Source organism: Nycticebus coucang, chromosome 23 (genome assembly GCF_027406575.1).
Source record: "Nycticebus coucang isolate mNycCou1 chromosome 23, mNycCou1.pri, whole genome shotgun sequence".
Taxonomy (NCBI): Eukaryota; Metazoa; Chordata; class Mammalia; order Primates; family Lorisidae; genus Nycticebus; species Nycticebus coucang.
The window spans coordinates 14205541-14225143 of record NC_069802.1 but is presented as its reverse complement, the minus strand read 5'-3'; the positions used below and the strand labels follow the sequence as shown (position 1 = coordinate 14225143).

General features: G+C 40.1%; 1 protein-coding gene across 5 annotated transcripts in view; it reads left to right on the top strand.

Moving 5' to 3' along the window:
- Window positions 1–1459: 1459 nt before the first annotated feature.
- The window catches only part of WDR19 (WD repeat domain 19), a 98709-nt gene continuing 80565 nt past the window's right edge, over window positions 1460–19603 (top strand). The window contains exons 1-7 of one of the 5 annotated variants that reach the window (XM_053577531.1): window positions 1460–1507; window positions 2412–2478; window positions 4368–4459; window positions 4748–4813; window positions 7614–7739; window positions 12142–12257; window positions 16167–16282. In XM_053577531.1, coding sequence (XP_053433506.1) covers window positions 2458–2478; window positions 4368–4459; window positions 4748–4813; window positions 7614–7739; window positions 12142–12257; window positions 16167–16282 — 537 coding nt within the window. In that variant the 5' untranslated portion in view covers window positions 1460–1507; window positions 2412–2457. Of the gene's footprint in view, window positions 1508–2411; window positions 2496–4367; window positions 4460–4747; window positions 4814–7612; window positions 7740–12141; window positions 12258–16166; window positions 16283–19603 lie in introns of those variants that run through there. The other 4 variants (XM_053577530.1, XM_053577533.1, XM_053577532.1 and 1 more) reach the window with 4 other exon arrangements.

The window sequence follows — 19603 nt, the reverse complement described above, 5'->3', positions numbered from 1 at the left end:
TTCCTTTTCCCTGGGTAGGTTAGGCTCTGATGAAATCTCAGCAGACTAGGCTTTGAAAAATACTTTTTCCTGAGGGCAGGCCTTATTAAGAACTAAAAGCTCTGGAATATTTCAAAAGAGTTATGTTACCAATCAAAAAGGGGTCCAACTACTGGTCACAGTCCAGCCGAAATACACAGATGGGGATAGGTCCACCAAACTTTATTATTAGAAGGCCAGAAATTCTGGAGAACAGTGAAAGGAGCCTCTCCAAGACTGTTCTGCTTCAGTTACAATTCCAATGATTTTTATAATGGGATACAAAGAAACAAACCTAGAAAATTTTAACTTTATCTAAAAGAATCATCAAAGAAAACAACATAAAAGTAGCCTCTACTTTAATATAACCATACTTATTGACTTAAGTGTTACTACCTCCCCCAGAGTCTGCTGAGATAAACATCCTCACAATCAGGGCAAAACCTTTAAGGTAGGTGGAGAGAGAATGTGAGCTGCTCAAACTAGGTCAGCTGTACTGCTTCAGTTTAGCTTCTCAGACTCCATGTTGTAGGTTGTTTTTCTGGCTTCAGTTACTTCTGAAAAGGAATCTTTCAGTAAAACTTTAAGGAATTAACATAACTGAAAATCCAGGGCAAAGAAACAGCATCCTATGTAAGAATCTGCAAACATCCATCATTAGTTATTTAAAATCAATCTTTAATTTTCTCCAAGCCAGTCACGTTCCTACCAAATGTGAGAGATAAAGGCGAAAAAGGGAAAAGTGGATTATTTCAAGAGTTTCATACACTTAAGCAAAAGATGCATTTAATACTGTAAATAGTGAAGCTCAAATACTAAATCACAGGGCAAAGCTGCCAGGTCCAAACTCAAAAGGGAAGCTATTAGAGCTCATCTTTTTTTGCCCACTGTACCATGCCTATTTTATTGGGGGGGCCTACCTTGAAAGGTACCATAGCTCTCACAACTCATCCCTTCTAGCCCAGAAATCTGGAGAAAAAAATGACACATGAGCTTTTCCAAGCCCTCTCTGGGTGAACTATGTAGGAATATATATACGGCCCACGAACCAATTCCTGACTCCTTTTAAACACCGTGCTTTTCTCTGAACTTCTCAGCGCCCCCTTCGGCCACCATTGACTCCTTGGTCACTGCGGGCCAAAATCTTCTACGCATGCGCCTTTCTGGGCTCCCAGAGAGCACCTCCCCCTTACCCCTCCAGGTTTTATCCAATCAGGGGAAGCCTAGGCTCTGTAAAACCTCAAGAAGCCCAACCTCCCAGGGCTTAGCTCCGCTGGAGTCACGTGATCCCGCCCCGCTCTTCCTTCCCTCGGTTGCCAAGGGTCTGACCTTAGCCCGCCCCCCAAGCACCACCCTTCAGCTGGTGCTCGCTGATTGGCTGCCACTCGCGCAGTCTCCTGGGTGACGGGAACGCGGTAGCCTTCTGGAAAAAACCGTGTGCGCCTGCGCATGTGCTAGAACTCACGGCCGCTGGCGCCTGGAAATGAAGGTAAATAACTTGCAAATGCCAGGGGGGTGGGAAAGTACGACCACCGGCCCTTTCCTCAGCCCGCTGAGGATCGCTTTGAAAAGAGAGAGGGTCTGTGCCCCCTTCCCAATTTCGTGAGGGGGTGGGGAAGAGAGCGTGGTGACCGTGGAGGGAGGGGACGAAGTTGAAGGAACGAAGGCAAAAGAAGGAAAACAGAAGGGAGGGCGGAAAAGGAGGCCTCACCTTTCTGGGATTGCCCACAGAGTAGCAGCGGGCGGGAGGAGGTATAGACGGGATAATAGACTGACCTGAAGTCTCTGAACTTGGCGCGGGGAAAGAAGGGGGGTGTGTGAACGAACGCGTTTGGGAGTCGCAGTGAAGCTGACTTGATGCGGCGTCAGGAGCTGCCTCATTTCTCCGGGCTGAAGCCCCAGCAAGCCGCGCAGCTGCCCCGCGCCCCCAAAGTAATGAAGAACCTCTGAAAGAATCATCTCCTTGTATTGCCCGTGACTGGTCCAATTTACAGATCACCTGGTAGCGAGCGTACGTTATTCGGGGAGAAACCTGCACCCACAGGTCTCCCGTAAAATTATCTTAGACGTCCTCATGCTTCTTTGTGGCTATTAGTGTGGAAATTGGAATTGATATAACTCAACATTTAAAGCTCTTCACAATTTTTGAAGTAACAGAAGTGAGGAGGTATCCTTGATTTGCAGTGAATTCGCAAAATCCTTGAGAATTTTGTGCTTGGGCAATTTAAAGGACTTAAAGCCCTGTAACTAATAAGTAACAAACCTTAAATTGTTCTAGGAGGGGTTGGTGGGCGCTTTTCCTGCCTGGGCTGGATATTTTTATATAAAATAGAAGTTAAAGAAATTTAAGTCTTGGTTTACTGGTTGTGAAGCTAGCACTTTTTCCTCTGCAGTGTATATTTATGTGAAGCATCTGTTAGCGCTCCATTGAAGAAAAATATGATAACATCACAGCCAGAGGCAAGTGTACCATATAGGTAATGAAATTTAAGTTTAAGGACTTTAATTTGCATAAGGCGTTCCAGGGTGCTGTGACCACAAAATTGCAAAAGTAAGATCCTTTAAATATTCTTTCTTGAGTGTCTTCGTATTTACAGCTCCAGTTCCCAACCCCCAGCCATGGACCGGTACCAGTTAGTGTTCTGTTAGGAACCTGACTGCGCAGCTTCACTTCCTGGGCACCCGCCCATCCCTCTTATCAGTGGAAAATTTGTCTACCTTGTCACTGGTCCCTCCAAAAAGGTTCTGGTCTGTGGCCCCTTAGGCACTAAGTACACAGCAAGAGGGGAGCAGTGGGTGAGCAGAGCTAAGCTTCACCTGTATTTTCAGCCCTTCCCCATCACCACCTGAGCTCTGCCTCCTGCTACTCACTCCTTGCTCTATGAAACTTTAATGCACCTGTGATTATAGCACACATCTGCTTTCAATAGAGGTGAATTTTTTTCCTTCACATATAAAATACTTATTGGTGTTTGCTTTTGAGCCTTGGGAGAGTTTTGTGTTGCTACTCAGATTGTCAGTCTCCTAGAAATGGTATCTAAACTTCATACATAGATGTGGGTATAATTATTATTTTTTTCTTATTGAGACTGAGTCTCTTTGTCACCCTTGGTGGAGTACTGTGGCATCATAGCTCACAGCAACTTCAAACTCTTGGGCTCAAGCAGTTCTCTTGCCTCAGCCTCCCTAATAGCTGGGACTACAGGCGCCTACCACTGTGCCCGGCTATTTTTTTTTTTGTTGTTGTTTAGCAGGCCCGGGCTGGGTTAGAACCCACCAGCCTCAGAGCATGTGGTCAGCACCCTAACCACTGAGCTACAGGCAACCAGCCAATATGGGTATTATTGTTTAACATTTAACCCAAAATTAAAATCTGAACTTTTTCCACATAAGCTCATGTTCCTAGATGTTCTAGAACTGTCTGATGTAAACATAATGTGAACCAATTTCCAATTTTTAGTAGCTATTAAAAAAATTAAGAAACAGTTAAATATATTTTATCTCATCCAGTATGGTCAAAAATGTTATTTCAACATGTAATCAATACAAAAATTATCAATTAGTTCACATTCTTTATTTTTTTTAGTCTTTGAAGTCTGACATATATTTTATACTTACAGCACTGATGAATTTTTTAATTATTCATATTTTAAACCTTGAATAACTACATTGATTTGTGGCTTCCATATTGGATACCACAGTTCTGAATTATCTAAATTAAATTTTTCAATAGACTGTTCACACAAGCCAGCTTAAGCACTTAATGATGACGTGAATACAACTCATGGGTAAAGGAAGAAGATAATTTTGAAGGGAGTAAAGGTATTTTATGTGTTTAACATGGTTAAGATAGCAATTTTGTTAAATTTAATCCCCCAAATCCATGTCACAGATAATTTTAAGTTATTCTAATTTTTAGCATCAATAAAGCACTAAAATTATACATTCTTATAAAATTAACATTCACAAATGTTCAAAACCCAACAAGTTTTATAATAAAGGCTCTTGTATATCTTAAAGTTCATAAATTCCCAACCAGTTATTTGTGTTTGGTTGATTTTTTTTTTTTTTTTTGATAGTGATAGGTCTCACTATGTTGCCCAGGTTGGTCTCGAACTCCTGGCTTCAAGCACTTCTATCACCTTACCTGCCCAAAGTACTGTGATTACAGGCATGAGTCACTGCTCCAGGCTGGTTGCTTGTTGTCAGCTTCTTTGGATAAATTCTAACCTAACCCCTTCACCATCCTGAATCCTGTTGTTTTCATGAGCATGTTTAGACCTCTTTTCTGGCCAACCCTTGATTGTATATTTTGAAAATATAAAAAATTGTGTGTTTTTTTTTTTTAGCGTGTTTTCTCAGTGATAGAAAAGGCTTGGCTTGGCTCATCAATACAGTTTGCCTGGCAAAAAACATCAGGAAACTACCTTGCAATAACAGGGTAAGAAACAAGTGAATGTTTTAAGTAATAGTTGTCTGTGCATATAACCACACCATCTATTAAGTAGAAGTTCTCAGAAAACAGTTGCATGGAAGGAAAAGGAATGAATGTATTCATCTCCATTAGCATCATAGTTCATAGAATCTTTTTTCCTGGTATTAACTTTTCAGATACAAATTATGAAACTATCAGGAGAGAACACTGAAATTACTTGAATGGCAGCTTTATATACATAGATAAATAAAAGAAACATTTAAATCATATCTTTATATTCTAATGTTTTTTTAGAGCTGATCATACGGTGAAAATCTTTGATCGCCATGGTCAAAAAAGAAGTGAAATTAGCTTATCTGGGTAAGTACAGAAGTAGATCAAAAACTTTTAAAGTTATGTTACCTAAAAGGTAAAGTACTGTCCTAAGTTATTATCAAATAGAATTTAATAGCTTAAACCATATCTCTTCTTTGATTTTACTGATTTCAAAGGGATTTTTTTATGCCATAAGTAGTTATGAAATATGTGGAAATATACCATATGAATTAGTTTATGTCTGTAAACATCCGTAGGGAAACTTTAAGGCAGGATTGCAAATGAGTCCATATGAGACAATTCTTATTTAATTATAAACAAAACTTAGAGTATGTATAGACAGATAAGCCTTATCTATTTTAGTATTTTCCTTCTAATAACTTGTTGGAAAATACTTTCCACATACTTCTTAAAGGATAAAGACTATTTTTTCCATTTTTCAGGAAATTATTCTAGATTACACTAAGCATAATTTGAACATTTTTAATGATTCAATGTAATCGTTACCTGTATTGTTACTCTACCGATAGTCTTGGTGATTTTTAAGATGTGTAGACTTTCTCGTCTAAATGGCCTTACTTTGCTGTGTTGTTTAAAGTCATGTCTGTTTTCTGTAGTTCATTGGCCGTTTTTGCAAATCAAGTTGTTTGGCTTCTCTTGGTCTCTAGCAGCTTTTCACCTTCTGCTCTGCACCACACAAGTAATGCCACCATTTTGCCTTTCCTGTCGCTCTTCATTTTTACTTCTAGTTACTATAGTCCTGGAATCAGAAGTCAAAGAAGTTATAATCATGTGTAAAATAAAATAAGGTACTCAGTAAAAAACTTCTTTGAGTAAATTATATAAGCTTTATTGCATGATCTCTATGACATCTGTTTCACAGAATGGCCTCATTTCTCCTGAATTCTTTTGCTGTATTTATAATAGTTGAATTTGACTAAACAAAGGATTCTCAGGTAAATAAATAAAATGCTGTTACATACTCAATCTTTTAATTGACAGATGGTTTTTTGTTTGTTTTTAAGATAGGGTCTCTGTCACTTAGGCCTGGAGAATAGGGATGTGATGATAGCTCACTGCAGCCTCAAACTCCTGGGCTCAAATGATCCTTTCGCCTCAGCCTCCCAGGTAACTGGGAGCACAAGTGTGTGCCATTACACCTGACTAATTTTTCTTATTATTGTTTTTAATAGAGCTGGGAACTCACCATGTTGCTCAGACTAGTCTCAAACTCTTGGCTTAAGCGATCCTCCTACCACATCCTCCCCAAGTGCTGGGATTATAGGCATGAGCCACCACGTCCAGTCCATAGTTGGCAGATGATTTTATCAACAATTTGAAAGCTTTCCTCTTCCATACTCCTCAAATATCTGAGATCCCAAAACATAGTTTAATGGTTTGAAAAATAAAATAATTGAAGCAGTTCCCAAGTATCTTTTATTTTTAATTTTTTTAAGACAAGAGTCTCACTTTGTGCCTTGGTAGAGTGCTGTGGTGTCATAGCTCATAACAACCTCAAACTCTGGGGTTCAGGCAGACTTGCCTCAGACTTCCAGATAACTTGGGACTGTAGACACCTGCCACTCAGCCCAGCTAGTTTTTCTATTTTCAGTAGAGATGGGGGTCTTGCTTTTGCTCAGGCTGGTCTCAAACTTATGAGCTCAAGCAATCCACCCGCCTCGAGTCCCAGAGTGCTACAGGCATGAGCCACCATACCTGGCCCCGACTATCTTTTAAGTGTAAGTCAAAGTATGGGTTGACCAATACCAAAGAAGAAAGAGTCTCAAAATGACAATTAGCAATGTAATCTGGTTCTTTGTACCCTCAATGAATCCCCCACCCCCAAAAAACACGAAAATTAGCATAACAGAAAAAAAGTTTAATCTTTTAGGAATTCAAGAAATTTTGAAGGTTTTATAATAAACGTTTTGAATAAGGTTAAACAACAATCACATTAAATAGAGCATTTCCTATTTATAACTCTTATTACCTTAATTGATCATGTTTACTCCATCAAGATAAAAAATGAAAATGTTATTTTCATTTTTTTGTTTGCTTTTTTTTTTTTAAAAAAAAAAAAAAAACACAAAGTCTTGCTCTGTTGCCCTAGCTACAATGCAATGGTAGTGTCATAGCTGACTACAGCCTCAAACTCCTAGATTCAAGCAATCCTTCTATCTCAGTCTCCCAAGTAGCTGGGACTACAGGCCTGCACCACCATGCTCTGCTGATTTTTCTTTCTTTTTTTTTTTTGTAAAGACAGTGGTTGGTATTACCTAGGCAGATCTCAAACTCCTTGCCTCAAGCAATCCTCCCACCTGGGTCTTCCAAAGTGCTAGGACGACAGCTGTGAACCACTGCGCCTGGCCTCTTAATCAGTTTTATAGTCAGTTTATCTAGCTATAACTTTGTTTCTTATCAGTACCTTCTTTTCCTCTCTGTAAGTCTGTAGTAACTTTCCAAAACTTGATTGTACAAATTACCTCTTGATTACAGATATGATTTGGTTACAGGAGGGGTTTGATGAGTTGTTTTATCAAAAAGGCAAAAAGCTAGGTTCTTTATAGGATTTAAGAAAACCTGCAGACTTAAGTATAATTATATTTAATATAGTGCATGAAAATGGTATTAAAAATAAAGTCTAAAATTTTACCGTCCTCTCTGTGACAAAAAATTGAAATTAGTATTACCCAAGGAGTGGCTAGTGAGTTGTGTTTCTCATATTAATTATCCAAAATAGATGATATAGTCTTCTTACAGACAAAAATCACAAATAGGTGAATATTGAAGTTTCTTTCCTACTTTTAAAAAATGTATAATGATGTTTTGCTCTCTTTTTAAAAAGTAACTGTGTTGCCTTGGATTGGGATAAAGATGGAGATATCCTAGCAGTGATTGCTGAGAAATCTAGTTGTGTTTATCTGTGGGATTCCAATACACAAAAAACCAGCCAGTTAGATGGTGGTATGAGGTAAGTGTAACTTTGCTTTTTAAAGCTTCACTTAGAAACAGGATTATTTGTAGGTTCAATGCTAATAATTCTTACATTACTTTCATTTTAAAGATCCATCAATGAGGTATTTTCTTATAAAAGAAAGTTTATTTTATTATTATATATAATCCTCTAACTTTATCTCATTTGAATGAAGTTGTTGTAATTGTGAAACAGCAATAGCTTCTAAAAAGTGGCTTTCAATGGAATAGACTAAGAAGTCCAGAAATGAAACAATATATGTGAGAAAATCTGAAGATGGAATTGACTGCAGGGCCTGGATGGATCTGAGAGTTCTGATGATGTAGTCGAGACTCTCTCCATCACTTGGCTCTTCTTTTCACTGTATTGTCTTCATTCCAAGTCAGACTCTCCCATAACTACTGGCAGCTATCGACTTTGATCATTCTTCACAGCAAGTCATACCCAAGAAAAGAACATAATCCTTTTACATCACCGGTACCCATTCAGTTTCTCAAAAAGTCTCGAGTGGAGTATGCATGGCCATGGGATAGCCCTGAATACTTTTAGTTTCTCAAAAAACTAAGTGGAGTATACAGGACCACCTTCCCAGCAGATGAAGGGAAGGGGGAGGGGTGGAGCAGTTCCCCAGCAGACAAAATCCTGGGCAGACAGAAAAAATTACAGGTCTCTGCTCAGATAGAAAACATTTTACCACATGGAAAAGAAAATCTTGTCAGTATTTGCCATTTTGACCTTGGACAAGTTGCTTACCTTTTCTGAAAGCCTCAATTTCTTCATCTGTATGAAATGGGTATAATAACGTCTGCTTCATGTGGCCTGCAGGTGGGTAGGAAGAGATCACACCACTGTAAGATAATTTGCTAAGGAATAACTGAACCCAGAGGTAGCAAGGTGGCCATGCAGAACAGGACTGGACATAACCTAGTGCACTGTCCCTGACCCGCTAAAGTGACTCTTGGGCCATATAGCTGCAGAAGAAACTGCCCGATCTAAGGATCTTCGTTTCTTACTATAACCTTTTACACTTAGGGTTTATGTCACTTTTCAGAAAGACTATGCGCTCTGTGCTTCCATTCGAGGGAAGACTTATGAAGTACTGATTCTGGAATCAAATTCAGCATCAGTGAGGCCACATTCTCACTAAAAGAAAAATGCATAATTAATCCCCAGGTGTTTCTAACTGGTAGTCTCTGCCTCCAGCTGTCTGTCTTCCCACAGAGTCATTTTCCCACATCATGTTAGTGTTGTTGTGATATTTATATGTGTGTCATGGCCAGGCATGAAATTTAATGGTAATGTTGTAATTGTCATTAAGATAAAAGTAGTATTTTCCTATTGATATTAAAGCTTAATGGCTAAAGGACTATTGTATATATATATAGGCATACCCGCTACTGTTTGTTCTTTATTTAAGGGTCAATCAATTATAGATAGTAAATAAAACTTGGATTGTCAATTTTTCTTAAACATTTATATTTTATAAAATTAACAGATGCTCTTAAATAATTTAGATTTAATTTATAAATTTAACCTGAATTGATTCTTTTGAGCACTTCAAACACCTTAAATAGTGTACAAAATATATCTAAATATTATTACAAAACTTACAATGGTGTCACTTAAATAAAAATATTGTTAGCTTAATGAGTGGAATTCATTTCTTTTTTTTTTTTTTGAGACAGAGTCTCACTATGTCACCCTCAATAGAGTTCTGTGGTGTCACAGCTCACAGCAACCTCAAACTCTTGGGCTTAAGTAATTCTCTTGCCTCAGCCTCCCAAGTAGCTAGGATTACAGGTACCCGCCGCAATGCCCAGCTATCTTTTTGTTGCAGTTGTCATTGTTATGTAGCTGGGCCAGGCTGGGTATATGTGGCCGGCGCCCTCAGCCTTGCTGAGCTATGGGTGGCACCTCATTTCTTCATTTCTTTTTTATATGTTTTTCTATCCTTTTATGATTATAGCAGTATTTGATCCTGTCTATACTTAATAGTAGTGATCATTTAGTTGTGTAACTGGAATATAGCAATCTTTCCAGAGAAAACCCTATATATAGCATCTGGTTCATTAATTAATCCATTATTGGTTGAATCATAGGACATGATTGCTTCTCCCAAGGCAGTTCAGACCTGAGTATTAGTCATCCTACTCATCCTCTTTTACAATACTGGACCTTCAGTTGTCGTATTAATAAGACTCTTTTAACCTCCTGCCTTTCACATAGGTTCAGTTTTTGCAGCCTGTGCATTCCCTAGAATGATATATTCTACAAGTTTTGTGTGGCCAAAGGTACATGTGATTATTATACTTTGGCCTGATCTGTTAGCATTAGTGGAAACTTACGTATGCTTTAGTATCTTAATGTAATTTGTACCATCTTTTAGAGGCCTTATGTCCTAAGAGAAAAGGGATGGAGACTGTTGAATTAGCTCTTCTTTTAAGGGTATTTGATTACTTAATCTTCTTGGAATGTACTATTAACCCTCTTTCTAATTGGTTGGTGTATGACTGTTGGTGATGATAAACTGTTGAATGCTCTAATTTTATATACTGCTCTTATAGGTGACCACTGTGGCGAGTCAGACATATTTCTTGCTATACAGTTCCTCTTTTCTCTGCTTTTATTTAGCTTATGCCCAATTCTTTTTATTGATGTTTCTGAGAAGCAGAGTCCATGACAAGATTACATGTATAAGAGATTTATTACAGGAAATGCCTGTGAAGGAATACAGAGGGGGAAAGAGAAGAGATTGGAAGAGCTGTCATATCCTAGTGATATCATTCCTTTAGGAAAAGAGAGAAAAAAAGATTGGGTAGAAACATCTTAAACTGTAGCACAGTTCTAATTAAGCAAGTTCAGCTAGGCCTGTGGGGAGGCTTTTAGCCACAGTTACCTGGGAAAGGAGTCTTGCCCTGGAATGGGCCTTAGCAGTATCCTTTCCATATTCAGACACTGGAAGTAGCCCATGGAAAGGCATGGCCCAGCTCATGGAGGTAATAGAGTCCATGCCTACCAGTTGGGGTCCTTGGTCAGTTACATGCTACAGAGATCTCAGGGGTATATCATCATGGCTGCTGCACCTACTTAAAAAAGTAAAAAAGAGAAAACTGCGTATTTATACTAAATAAAGAAGAGCCTAGAACCCCTAGGTATATTAATACTCCCTTACTAAAAACTTTTAACTATGGCTCATGCCTGTAATCCTAGCACTCTGAGAGGCTGAGGTGGGTGGATTGCTTGAGCTCAGGAGTTTTGGACCACCCTGAACAAGAGTGAGACCCGTGTCTCAAAAATAGCTGGTGTTGTGGCAGGCACCTGTAGTCCCAGCTCCTTGGGAGGCTGAGGCAAGAGGATCATTTGAGCCTAAGAGTTTGAGGTTGCTATAAACCATAATACCAGGACACTCTACAGGGCAAGAAAGAAAACAACAACAACAACAAAACTAAATATTTTATTATATTCACCTATTATTACAAATAACTTTTCATATACTTCAAATTTCTTGTCCAAGTATCATCATGGTTTTTCAGCCTTTCATTAACTGATGTCAAGTAAGTATATAATTTTTAATCCTCAAGTTCTCCTAATTAGCCAGAAGAGACCTCTTTAATTTTACTCATTTGTTCCCTTATTACCATGTTTTACATTCTTGGAAGCGTCTTTCTGAAAACAGTAGAATGGTCTGTCAGTGGTGCTCCTAGTTTAGCTGTGTCACAGTCACCTGGAGGACTGACTGAAACACAGGTAGCTGGGTGCTACCCCAAGGGCTTACTATCATTAGACCATTGGGCTCATGCCTATAATCCCAGCACTTTGGGAGGCTGAGGTGGGAGGATAAGTTGAGGCCAGGAGTTTGAGACCAGCTTGGGCAACACACTGAGACCCCATTTATTTATTTTTTATCGTTGGGAGACCCCATTTATTTAAAAAATTGAAAAATTAGCTGGTTGTGGTGGTACGCCTATAGTCCTAGCTACTTAGGAGGTCCACTTGCAGCCAGGAACTTGAGGCTACAGTGAGTTATGATCATGCCACTCCACTCCAGCCTTGGAGACAAGAGTTGGGGCCCTGTCTCTGCAGAAGGAAAAAAACTATCATTAGTAGACAAATTAATAAATATCTCTTGATCTTATAAGTCTTATCGTGAAATTTGAGGTTCTATCATAACTGAAGTCTATATTCATTATACATTAGTATTTTGAGTCTGACTGGCTGTAAGGTCATCTTACAGCATCTCTAAATGTCTTTAACACTTAGTCTTTGTAGCATTCAGTTGTAATTTTGTACTTCAGCTCCACTCAGTATATGTTAAAATTATTCATGAAGCATATTTTTAAAGGACTATTTGGAGGTTATGATTGTAAATTGTTTAGTAATTTGTATCTTAATATTACAGGGATCAAATGTCTTTCCTTCTTTGGTCAAAAATTGGAAGTTTCCTGGCTGTTGGAACTGTTAAAGGAAATTTGCTTATTTATAATCGTCAGACATCTCGAAAGATTCCTATCCTTGGTAGGTGATAGCTGGAAACATTGCTAAATATTTGAGCTGCTTTACCTAATGTAAATTCTGCCTTAGATGTCCCCAATGTTTCAAGGGAAATCTGTGGTATTACCACAGCCTCATTTCCTCAAGTCTTACCTCTGTCTAAACTAGAAGATCCTTCTTTACTGCTTACTAAAAATTTCTCAAGCTATATAGAATAGATTGCGTTAAGGTTAGTCCATGCCTTTGGGTATCAGGACATTAATAGCCTGGCTTCCATTTGTCCCTTTCTGGACATGGAATAACTCATTGATAATATGTGTTAATTTTAGTTAATTATATTTCAACATGTGATAATTTTAGTCCACACTGTAGTTTCATTAAAATATTTGCTGATTGCTTGGATAGAGTATAATCACATTTCTAATTCCAACCCCTCATTGTCTTCAAACGAAGCATTGTCTGTTCTGTGTTTAAGGTTGTTTTAGCTCTTTGATTCCCCCAACCTCTGATCGTTTGGCATCTGACCTCTGATTACCCAAGAAGAAACATCAATTCTTTTCAATTATTGTAGCATCATGCTTATGAATAGTAGAAATAGTAGGCTTAATTACATCCTTGTAGTCAGAAAAATTTACTGCTAATAAAGGAATTTAACTCTGGAGATAGTGGTACCCACAGAGTACTTGAGAAAGTGCCCTTCCATTAAAGACACTTAAGTAATTTCAGATTATTTTCACATATATATCTTTAATGTTAATGTTTACTGCTACAGCTAAATAGTAATGCCATTGAACTATCTGAAAAATTAAATTTTTTTTAAATCACAAATACCAACTTCCCCCGTATAAATTAGTTTGTCTATTGATTTCAGTAGGCATTTCTGTTCCCTACTTTATCTGCAAGTATATCCTACTAAAAGTTTTGATTCTTAAGGTATAAAAACATATTTTGTTAGAGCGTGATTATTTTTGTGTCAGGTATTTGTCCTATATACATGATTTTATATGTGATATTTATATTTAATGTATTGATTCTGTTCACATTTATTAACTACATAAAATGGACCTGAAAAGAGAATAATTATATATCCTAGGCCTTTTAGCTAAATATATAGCCACCTGACTTGGTTGTGACTTGTGGGTCTGCTTTTTTCCCTCTTAACTTCCTTAATACCAAGCCTTTCACTTGTGATAGCAGCTCATGTTTTGCATGACTTATCTGCACTTTATAGTAACTAAATATCTCTTATTTTCTTTCTTTCGTGTACACTGATTTGTCTTCTTGAACTGGACTAGATACAGGTTTTGCATGGCTCTGATGTGCATGAATTTCAGTTACAATAGTTTAATTAAATAATGCCAGTAACACAGTTCAAATTTCACTTACCATGGTACATTAACCGTGTGTTAGTATTAAATGAATCACTATGCATTAAGTGCCCAGAACACTGTAAGTAGGCACACAGTTGGTGTTAATTGTTGTTATTGATGATCAGGCCAACTTGATATCTAAGGACTAGAAGCAGAAGGGCCTTAAAGTATATAAGAAAAAGGAGGAAGAAGTGATTTTCTTCTTTTCTTGGGCATAAAAACAAGTCTGTCTTTGGCATCTTCCTACCTTTCTTCATACAGTCTTTTTTCCCTTTCTAATGCATGCTTCTTGGGACACCCAGATCTAATGGGCCACCTAAATCTCCAAACTCTCTTGAGCCCCAGCTTTCCCTGTTAGCATTGATGATCCCCCTACTCCTTTAGTGCCATCCTTGACTCTTCTCTTCCTCATACTCTCCATACCTAATTCTTCTGAAGATCTTTTTTTTTTTTTTTTTTTTGTAGAGACAGAGTCTCACTGTACCGCCCTCGGGTAGAGTGCCGTGGCGTCACATGGCTCACAGCAACCTCCAACTCTTGGGCTTACGCGATTCTCTCGCCTCAGCCTCCCGAGCAGCTGGGACTACAGGCGCCCGCCACAACGCCCGGCTATTTTTTTGTTGCAGTTTGGCCGGGGCTGGGCCTGAACCCGCCACCCTTGGCATATGGGGCCGGCGCCCTACTCACTGAGCCACAGGCGCCGCCCTCTTCTGAAGATCTTATAGGCTCTACCTCCAAAGATCTCTAGAATCCAGCCTGTCTCATCACCTCAACTGCTACTACCCTAGTGTAACTAGGGCACGCAATTCAAATTCAAAGATTCAAAACCAAAAGCCTTATACTGGCCACCCAAACCTTCCATGATCTGACCTCTGTAACCTCTCTCATCTCATTTCAGCTTCTTCTCTTTGTCTGCTACAGCCATACTGTCCTCCTTGCTGAGCTTCTAACACCAGGCAAACTTTTGCCTCTAAATCACTTAACCATTGATGTAATACCTGCTTTCTGCACAGCTACTGTATTAGGGTCTAGAGTAGGTACAAAGAATAAATTGAACAATAACAGCTAACATAACTCCATTTGTGTGGCATTTTCTATGTGTCAGGTACTCTTGTAAGTAGTTAATTCATTTGATCCTCCACCCTATGAGGTAGGTTTTGCTGATTTTTTTTTTTTTTTGTCTTAGAGTTGCACTTTGTCACCCTTGGTAGTGTGCTGTGGCATCATAGCTCATATGGGCACAAGTGATCCTCTTGCCTCAGCCTCCTAAGTAGCTGGGACTATAGGTGCCCACCACCACACTTGGCTATTTTTAAAGATGGTGTCTTGCTTTGCTCAGGCTGGTATCGAACTCATGGGCTCAGGCAATCCACCCACTTCGGTTTCCCAGAGTGCTAGGATTATAGGTGTGAGCCACCATGCCCCCCCTAGGTCCTGGTATTATCCCCAATTTATAGATGAAATGAGTAAGGGATAGATAGGTTAAGTAATTTGCCCAAGGTTTGCAGTAAGTGGGAGAGCCAAGATTCAAAGCTAGTAAGTCTGGCTCCAGAATCTGTACACTTAACCCATTCTTCTCATTAATACAGTTAGGCTTGGGATTCTTGGATTTATCTATCTCAGGAACTTTACAAATGCTCAGGGTCAAGCATGTGATTTCTGTCCCCCAAAATGTAGTTTTTTGCGCTGACTGGAATATTCAACAAAAAAAGTTTCTGGCTGGGCACAGCTCATGCTTATAGTCCCAGCACTTTGGGAGGCCAAAGCAGGAGGATCACTTGAGGCCAAGAGTTTGAGACCAGCCTGGGTAACCAGCAACACCAATATCTATACAAAAAGTAGAAAATATTAGCTGGGCATGGTAGTGTGCACCTGTAGCCCCAGCTACTTGGAAGGCTGAGGCAGGAGGATTGCTTGAGCCCACGAGTTCAGAATTGAGATGAGCAATGATGACACCACTGCACGATAGCCTGCACAACAGAGCACGACCCTGTCTCAAGAAAGAAGAAAAAAGGGCTTCCTGATACTTAGTGGTTATCTAGTATAGTCCCTAGCTAAATTACTCAGTTCTTAACACAAGTCTTCCTAGGTTGCATTCATATTTGTACATCAGTATTATTACAGATTATTATGGTTTTTAGTTGTACGTAAACATTTGACACTAAGAATGTTAAATCTGCTACATCAAAGGTCTATCACATCATGAAGCTGAATATAAAGTAAACTTTACTGCTTTGGGATTTACTTCTCCTAAAACATTACCATAACATGTATGGTTATATGATAAACAAAGAAAACTTGTCAGGAAGTAGGATATCTTTTTATATTAGAGCCTGGACTCATATTTAAGAATTGGAAAACAGTTATACCATTATCTTGATTGACTACTTGTTGGTAAATTATTTTAAGTAAAGTTGCTTAGACACTAACAGCTTTGATGAGACTCTAAATTCCTTTTCTGTTTAATCCCATGATGTATCACCTAAACTTTGAGATTGGCTTCACAGATTTTTTTTCTTTTTTGGAAATCCATGTGTCTGTACACAAATCATCTCTTTTTCAGGAAAACATACTAAGAGAATCACATGTGGATGTTGGAATACAGAAAATCTGCTTGCCTTAGGTGGTGAAGATAAAATGATCACAGTTAGTAATCAGGAAGGTGACACGATAAGACAGGTAATATGGTAACATTTCTTTGGTCTGATATATCCAAATTTTCTTCAATATAGTTTGTCTCTCAAACTAATCTATAACATTTTAAAACTCTATGTGAGATAAATATAGAATAACTTCATATTCCAAATATCAAAAGCCTTTCTCTTTATGATTTAGAACTGTGGTCCCCAGTGCCTGGCTGGGTCTCCAGTGTCTGGATCTCCAATGCCTGGGCGGGTCCCTGGTTCTGGGTCTCCAATCCCTGGCCAATAGGCCAGTCCGTGGGTCTGTGGCCTGTGAGGAATAAGCTACATAGCAGGAGGTGAGCACCAGGCAAGCCAGCAAGGGTGCTGCTATAAATACAGCTGCTCCCATTGCTCTCACTTCTCTGCCTGAGCTCTGTCTCCCACCCTCCTCCTCAGGTCCCCACCTCTCTCCCTGGAAAAATTGTCTTCCATGAAACTGGTCCCTGCTGCCAAAAAGGTTGGGGACCATTGCATTGGAACATTTTTCTTTACTATGAATACATTATCCTTATAATCTCCTTTGTATATTTCCCTTTGTCCAGTATTAGCATGAATTATCAGGTCTATGATCATTGTGAGATAGTGTATTTGTGAAATAACTCTTATTTTATATATGACTATCTATAATATAAATGTTAATAACTTATAAGTCCTAGACTCAGAATCACATCTGCCTGATTCTAAAGCCCATACCTTTGGCCAGGCGTGGTGGCTCACACCTCTAATCATAGTACTCTGGGAGGCCAAGGTGAGTAGATTGCTTGAGTTTAGGAGTTCAAGACTAGCCTAAGCAAGAGTGAGACTCTGTCTCTACTAAAAATAGAAAAACTAGTTGGGCATCGTGGTGGGCGCCTATAGTCCCAGCTGCTCAGGAGGCTGAGGCAAGGGGATTGTTCAAGCCAAATAGTTTGAGGTTGCTGTGAGCTGTGATGCCACAGTACTCTTGCCAGGGCAACAGAAGAAGAGACTATAAATAAATAAATAAAGCCCATACCTTTAACTGGTAATTTAAATTGGTTCCAAACTAATTATAATCAGATTTAGTTTTTTTGTTTGTTTTGAGACAGAGTTTTACTTTGTCACCCTCAGTAGAGTGCCGTGGGGTGACAGCTCACAGCAACCTCAAAACTCTTTGACTTAAGTGATTCTCTTGCCTCAGCCTCCCAAGTAGCTGAGACTACACGCGTCTGCCACAACGCCCGGCTATTTTCTTCTTGTAGTTGTCATTTAGCAGGCCCAGGCTGAGTTTGAACCCACCAGCCTTGGTGTATGTGGCCAGCGCCCTAACCACTGAGCTAGGGGTGCTGAGCTATCAGATTTAGTTTTAAGATTAAATTTTACTAATATTTAGATTTCCCAAGGTTGACTAGATCTTCAGAAGTTCCCCCCTTAAGGGCATTTGTATTGCCAACAGCTACATAATCTCACCCATGGGAAAATTTCACTTTGGACTACTGCTTATGCTATTGTATTGCTAGAGCAATATGGACTAATACATTCTTTGAGTACCTCCTGGGCATATGGCACTGTGCTATATACTATAGAAGGAATATGAAACATGGCTCTGTATTAGTCTTCTGAATAAAAAATTACCTCAAAATGTAGCAGCTTTAAACAGTATTTACTATTTCATAGTTTTTGTAGGATGAAGAATCCACGTGCACCTTATCTGGAGCCTCTGCCTCACAGTCTCTATCAACTGCAATCACATTGTTAAGGCTGCAGTCTCATCTGAAGGCTTGACTGGGGGAAAATCTGCTTCCAAGCTCAAGCACATTGTGGTTGAAGGGGTTAAGTTCTTTACACATGGTTAGACTCAGGGCTTCAGTTTCTCTCCAGCTGTTCACTAGAAGCCTTTCTCATTTCCTTGCCATGTGGATCTCTCCATAGAGTCCCTCACAACATAGCAGCTGGCAAGAGAATGAAAGCAGTCAGTCAATGACAGCAAGCAAAGTCTCTTTATAACCTAAATCAATCACTTTTGCCATATTGTGTCCTTGAGAAGTAAGTTACTAGGTCCAGCCCACACTCAGAGAAGCAGAGATGAGTATTACACAGGCATAAAATCAGGAAGTAGGCTGTCTTGGAGGCTACTGATCATAGGGTTCTACTCTCAAGAAGAAATTTCTAATCGTTATAAAACACACATGACCTTATATGATTGTCAAATTTTTGGTACAGCTTATAAATCCTATAGCATTGGGAGATGAGATCAATGAAAGTTGAATTAATGAATCTTTAAAAGATAGAAGGTGCGTGTCCTCCCTCTTGTACCCTCCCTGCCTCCACACCAGCCTGCTCTTCTGGCCAGGGACTCTGGTAGCTGCATTCCCTCTGGAGCCCTCCCTGCCTCTGCAGCGAGCCCTTCTCCTGGCCAGAGACTGCTGGAGCCTTGGGCCCTCTGCCAGGCACTCCCAGAACCGTGTGCACCACCCCCCGCCCTGTTCCTGGATCCTGGGGTGTCACACTCCAGAGCTGTTCCTACAACCAGAACTCCCTGGCTGGGGTAGCCCCAGAGGAGCCACACAGGGTCACTCTATACAAAGATCCAGCAATAATAGACTGATCTGGGGGGTGGAACAAGATGGTGGCCAAGTAACAGCTTCCCTGCAACTGGGCACAGTGACTCAGCGGAGATAAGACTCCAGGCATCTCTGGCTGGTGGGATCTGCCTATAATCATCCCTTGGAGGATACAGGGAGTCAGCAAGGGACTTCTGGACCCCAAGAGGAGGACAAAAACAGTGGAAAACTGGCAAGTGGTTGCGTGTGTTCGATCGACCTAATCCCGCTGGCAGCTGTAAGTACAAGCAGCAGTGAGACTACCAACCAGAAAGGCCTTACCTGTGAACTGTTTCGGTGTTTTTGGACTTGGCGCTCAGTTGAACTGCCGTGGGGAGAGCTTGAGCAGGAGTGTGGGGAACTTTGGGCATTATCTAGGGCTCTAGACTGAGCCGCTGAGCCGGACAGAGCTAATAGTGTTCGGCTGTGGGCCGCAGGGAACCATTGTGAGAGAACTGCCCCAGCAAGCTCTGCCCTCAGGATCACAGAGCAAGGATCTGGTGGGAGTTAGTAACCTAGTGACTGAGCAGCCTAAAGGTGGGTACTGAGCTACCTTACAGCCTTAACCCTCAGGGGCAGAGTGAGACTGGTTTTGGCACACTGGAGCCTCGGACTGTTGCCCTGGGTAGAGTGCCGTGGCATCACAGCTCATAACAACCTCAAACTCCTGGGCTTGGCGCCACCCGGACCTCCATAAGAGCTGCACTGCGGCCCCCGACCCGCAACCCGTGCCCGCCGGGCCTCTACATGCCCTG